The sequence below is a fragment of the Lathyrus oleraceus genome, chromosome 6 (assembly GCF_024323335.1).
Source record: "Lathyrus oleraceus cultivar Zhongwan6 chromosome 6, CAAS_Psat_ZW6_1.0, whole genome shotgun sequence".
Taxonomy (NCBI): domain Eukaryota; kingdom Viridiplantae; phylum Streptophyta; class Magnoliopsida; order Fabales; family Fabaceae; genus Lathyrus; species Lathyrus oleraceus.
The window spans coordinates 514,577,511-514,583,626 of NC_066584.1; the positions used below are offsets into that span (position 1 = coordinate 514,577,511).

At 36.6% G+C, this 6,116-nt stretch overlaps 1 protein-coding gene across 1 annotated transcript; it reads left to right on the top strand.

Moving 5' to 3' along the window:
- The first annotated feature begins 652 nt into the window (after positions 1-652).
- Positions 653-1,195, top strand: LOC127096506 (uncharacterized). The gene has a single exon (XM_051035067.1). It carries the CDS (start codon positions 653-655, stop codon positions 1,193-1,195), a length of 543 nt encoding a protein of 180 aa, XP_050891024.1.
- The last annotated feature ends 4,921 nt before the right edge of the window (positions 1,196-6,116 follow it).

Genomic DNA, 6,116 nt, shown 5'->3' on the forward strand with positions numbered 1-6,116 from the left:
GTGGCAGACGCTTCCGGTTAGTCCACATATTGGTCAACATCAGTTTTACTCTTGGATTCAGATTTCATCCCTTGTTGAAGTTCAAATCATACCATTCTTTAGTTTAGACCATACCTTGATCATAATTCTTTTCATCTCCCACCACTAGTTCTATGAACTACGGAGCTCTGAATTCCTCATTGCACTATGAGGATACGTAGGCATGAGGGCTTTAATCCTCACCGAGCACTTTATCTATTTATTTTCCTTTCACTTTATTCTTTTGCGAGTAATCTTCAGATATAACACCCATTCTGACAAGAATAATCAAAATGGTTCTCATGGAGTACCATGGATGTTAGGGGTGTTAATGCCTTCCCCTTGTATAACCGACTTCCTTACCTAGCGTATCTCTTTCCCCTGGGTTTTATCGATGTTTTCCCTTTCCTTCGGGAATAAATAAAGTTCGATGGCAACTCTGTTGTATGTTCGAGCGTGCGATACGTTCGGGTATATTTCTGCTAGCTTCAGGTGGCAAATGTTGTTAACCGAATATGATATCCAGTATGTGACCCAAAAAGCAATAAATGGGATTATTTTGTCTGACTACCTTGCTTATTTACATGTGGGGGGTTATCAACCATTGAGGTTTGACTTTCCAGATGAAGACATCATGTTTATTAGAGATTTCGCTATTCCAGGCCCCAAAGAAGGCCCCGAACCAGGATCGCGATGGACGTTCGTGTTCGACGGTTCTTCCAATGCTCGTGGTCATGGAATAGGCGCAATTATTACTTCTCCAACTCACTTCCACCTTCCACTTACCGCTAGATTATGCTTTGATTGCACCAACAATATGGCAAAATATGAGGCATGTATCTACGGTATGAAGGCAACCATTAACTTAAGGATCAAGATTCTCGAGGTATATGGAGATCTAACTCTGGTAATTAGTCAGGTAAAAGGTGATTCAGAAACTCGGGATAGCAAATTGATTCCTTATAAAGAGCATATCAGAAAACTGATACCCTACTTTGATGAAATCTTTTTTCATCATATTCTTAGGGAAGAGAATCAGTTAGCAGACACTCTAGCTATGTTGACATCTATGTTTAAAGTCAAATGGAAGAATGAAGCACCAACTGTCCATATTGATCACTTAGATAAGCCAACACGTTGTCTAGTAATCGAAGCAGATCCTGATGATAAACCTTAGTTCTATGACATAAAGACATTTCTGGAGAAACACCAATATCCTGAGGGTATATCTATTACTAATAAGAAGGCCTTGAGAAGTCTCTCTTCCAAGTTTTTCATAAATTGTGATGTTTTATACAAGAGGAATTATGATTTTGTACTGCTCATATGCGTGGATAGACACAAAGCTAGCGCGATCATAAAATCTATACAGGAAGGCTGCGAGGGTGTACATGCGAAAGGTCCTGATATGGCCAAGAATATACTTCCGGTTGGGTATTACTGGATAATAATGGAGCTTGACTGTTACAACTTTGTTAAAAGATGCCATAAGTGTCAAATATACTAGGACAAGATCTTTGTGCTACCAACTCTGTTGAACGTTATGACGTCTCCATGGCCATTCTCTATGTGGGGTATTGATATGATTGGGATAATATAGCCTAGAGATCTCAACGAACATCGACTCATCCTAGTAATTATTGATTACTTCACGAAGTGGGTCGAAGCTGCTTCATACGCTAATGTCACTCGACAAGTGGTTACTCGGTTTATCAAGTAAAAAAAGATAATTTGTCGCTACAGGATTCCTAGCAAGATGGAGCATTTAAGGTCGAGCACCATAACTTTTCACCATACCAGCCCAAGATGAATGGTGTCGTAGAAGCAACTAATAAGAATATCAAGAGAATTGTCCAGAAAATGGTCAGGACATATAAGGATTGGCATGATATGCTACCTTTTGCTTTACACGGTTATAGGACCTCAGTTCGGACATCCATTGGGGCAACTCCGTACGCGTTAGTATATGGGATGAAGGTTGTTCTGTCAATTGAAGTTGAGATTCCTTCACTCAGGTTTATCATGGAAGCTGACCTTGATGAAGCTGAATGGGTTCCATCTCGGTATGACCAGTTGAATCTGATTGAAGAAAAGCGTTTGACGGTTGTATGCCATGGTCAATTGTACCAAAGACGCCTCAAACGAGCTTTTGATAAGAAAGTTTTTCCTCGTGAGTATCGCTTAGGAGAACTCGTGCTCAAAAGGTATTTTTCTATTCACTCAGATCCTCAGGGAAAATGGACTCCCAACTACAAATGACCTTTTGTAATTAAGAAGCTTTTCTCAGGTGGAGCCCTAATCCTCATAACAATGGATGGGGAAGAGTTTCCATCGCCAGTGAATAAAGATATAGTCAAAAAATATCATTCCTAAAAAGAAATTATGATAAAAGCCTGCTTGGTCGATCCTCGCAAGATCAATCTAGGCAAAAATGGTTATCCCTATGGACCAAAAAATAAATTGTCTATGCAAAAGTTAGGGATCGAATAAAAATATGAAGCTCGCTAAGTCGAAAACCTGAAAGGGCGACTTAGGAAAAAATGAGCATCCCAGTGGACGAAAAAAATAGAAAATGTCTAGGAAAAAGTTAGGGATAAAGGCATTGACTATGTTTCTTGAGCCTACTACACTACAAGCTAGATCTCAAACGGTCAAAGATCGATCCAATCATCGTTAATCAGAGCAAGGAGTTGGGATTCAAATCCTACAGTGGATAATGGCCAACGTTGTAATCATGGAAAAATACAAAAAATATTTCCCATTTCCATTTCTTTTATTTTTCAATTTTTGCAACATCCCCTTTAAGGATGCTTGCATCCTTGTATGCATCATATGTATAAATTTGTTTACAATCAATAAAATTTGGTTCTTTTATCAATTTCTTTTCATTTCTCCTGCATTTTGTTTTCGAAATAACTGATTTATCGTAATCACACAATGCTTTAAATTTTTTGGGGGAATAATAAAAGCTACATTAAAAGAAAACCTTATGCATTGTTATAACTTCCTGAAGAACTTAAAAAGATTATCGGTAGTTGGAAAGCCTTGCTTGAACATCTGCATTTGTCTTGATGATTGCCCAGTTAGATCATATATCTTCGTGCTCTTCAGTAGGACCAGGGGGATCCCTAATAGCAGTGTTAACACCCATTCATTTCGTAATATCAATTTCTTTGGTATAATTGATGTCGAGTCAGAGTCCCCTCCATACCAAAGAATCATGCCCCGTGATCTGACCATATAAACACTCATGCATTATGAAAATAAAACATACATCATGCAACATGCATATCATATTCTCCATCTATAATTTCCTCACAGAATATCAAATATATGTATCTCAGTAGTGGAAAATTTTCGGATATGTTAGTATTTAATCCTCTTCTACCTTGAATACTTGAAAAGCTTCCTCAATTCTTGTATTCAGGTTCAAGAAGATTAAATAAGGGCAGCTGTTGTACCCCAAAATTTTCCCTCCCTTTTTCACCTTTTAATTCAAGCTATGACTATAGAATTATTTGCATATCTTCATGTTTCTTACATATACATCAATTATCCATTCATATCCATTGGTTGATCACTGTGGTTTCAAAGTTCTTAGCTGGTAAAGCTAGGGTTTTGGAGTGGATGAGGCACTATAGGCTCAGCTTGGATGTTCATCTGACTATAGGGGATGCAAAACCCTAATGACTTGATCTTTGAAGTTGGAATTCAACAAAGTCCTATCATGATACTCTGTAGAGGGGTTTAAACCCTAATTTTCTAGTAATTGGGTTATAAGGCTTCATGTTTATTCTGTGGGTCTTATCTTAGCCTCTAAACCCTAGTTGGGAATTCATGTGTTGAAGACTTGGTTGAGAAGCATCCTGATTCATCCAAGGCTTTTGATTGAAGGATATGCTTCTGGAAACCCTAATTTGATATGCATGAAGGCCCATGTAAATAAGTATTCGACTGAGATATCTTGGTTTGACTGAAACCCTAATTTCATACACGCATATTCCTGGCTCTTTCAAGGTCATGTCTCTTATGCATATGGTGCGGATTACTAGTTCTTGGTCCATGAATTCATGCTTGTATCAATCCTTTGATCTTTGGGGCTTTGGTTTGCTTTTGAACCATCAGGGCTTTCAAACCATTGTCTATATCTTCATTTTAGGTTAATCTATGTTTAGCCAAGGCTCATGTTCACCTTTATTAACACAAGTCCATACAAACAAGAAAACCCTGGTTTAAGATCCACAGTTGATTGTGGTCAATTGTTGACTTTTTGGTCAACCAGTTGACCAAAGTCAACCATCCATTCACAAGTCCATATTTCTTGATTTTTAGTCATTAATCATGTACATTCATTTGATTCAATTCATATCATTTATCTATTTTTGCTTCTCATCCAAATTCAGCAACTTTCATCATACCAAATGTCCAAGTTTCATACAAATCCCAATTAATATCCCATCAATTTTCCATTCAAAGTATCATTCTCATGCATTTCAACCATTGGTTCTAATACACCTTCAATTCAAAGTCTCATTATGTGAACCATTACAAGATTCAACCAATACAATTAATCTCTTAACCACAAGCCAAGATTCATGATTCAATATAATTTGCAATTACAAATCAATACAAGCCAATTCTTAACCACCAAAACTTTACCATTTAAATTCACTTTCAAGTACATACAATGCCAAACATTCTAATCCATTTACACATACTACCAAGTTCCATAAATAGTTCATTCAAGAATTAACTTTTGTTTCAAGCACAAACAATATTTATTTCACAACCAAAAGCCAAAATCTTGATTATATATACATTACACAAGTTATTACATAAACTCTTTAAATTTCATACATAAGCCATTCATTACAAACTTTAATCCAATTTCCATTTCGATTCCAAAAACCCCTTGCTACCATTAACCCAAATTCCTTACACATTGTATCACTAACTTACAACTTAAAAATCCTACAAAGAACTCACAAGCTAACAAATACCACAACCAAACCATGCATACACATGAGAATATCACTTCCCTTGAATAAACTAAAGAAAAACTTCCAACCATGAGCCGATCTAAATTTATTACAAGAGCCAAGCCAAATGAAGCCATGTTCCTTCAAGCTTTAACACTCCAAATGGAATCCTGCACAATTTTTGACAGGAAGTATATGAGTTCTTATGCTAGAATCTTTGCATAATTTGACAGCAAGGAAAAATGGTGACAATAAAAGTCTATCCTCTGCTAGAGTATGGCAGAAACTCATTCACAATTTCAGTTAACCTTCAGACTCACCTGTAAGTACAGTATATTAACTTCCAATCTCAGTTCAACTCAAGTTTAGATTTGACAGTGTTGTGTCAAATATAAGTTTCCATATCAGTTGAATTCAATTTCAACAAATTAATTAATTCCAACTAATTTTGGCATTGCTAACAGAATGAGTCTCATGTAACTAACTGTGAATTTCATTTCAAATTTAATCCAAATTTCAAGGTAATTTCTAACAACATTTACCATTTGGAATTTGAGATGAATTTCAATTGAATTTCAATTAGCATTTCAGAATAGAAATCAAACTTTATAAAGGATTGCAACACACGATTCAGGGGGAGATTTTCATTTCTTCATATTCATCCTAGCTCTCCTGCAGAATCCCAAATTTCTCTTAAGATCAACCATCTGCATAATTGCTCGAGTTCATAACAAATAGTATCCGACACAAGGGCCATTTGCATACGAGAAGAGTGCATCATCTCTGCAATTCACGATTACATTCAGAGTTCACAACAAGGTCGCAAGAGCGATAACTAGCGAAGGAAAAAGAGAGGAAGAAATCAAAGATTTGTTTCGTACTTACTCGTGGTAGAGGCTTCGATTTTGGTAAGCTTCTCGAGCTCTTTTCCTTTTTTACTTCATCATCGTGTGTGTATGTTTAAGCCGAGGGAAGTTCCTGTAATTCAATTTTCTTCTGATTGCCGAAAAATCGTCGCATCAGAGCTCTATTTCTATGGACCCAAGCAGTTCCATTCAACAAGTCCTCTCTTGCTCCAATTAAGTTGTTCTTGATACTCAAACGCAACATTATTTCAAA

Bases quoted from the DNA above. Each gene is read 5' to 3' on its own strand.
- LOC127096506 (XM_051035067.1), top strand. From the start codon at position 653: ATGTTTATTAGAGATTTCGCTATTCCAGGCCCCAAAGAAGGCCCCGAA.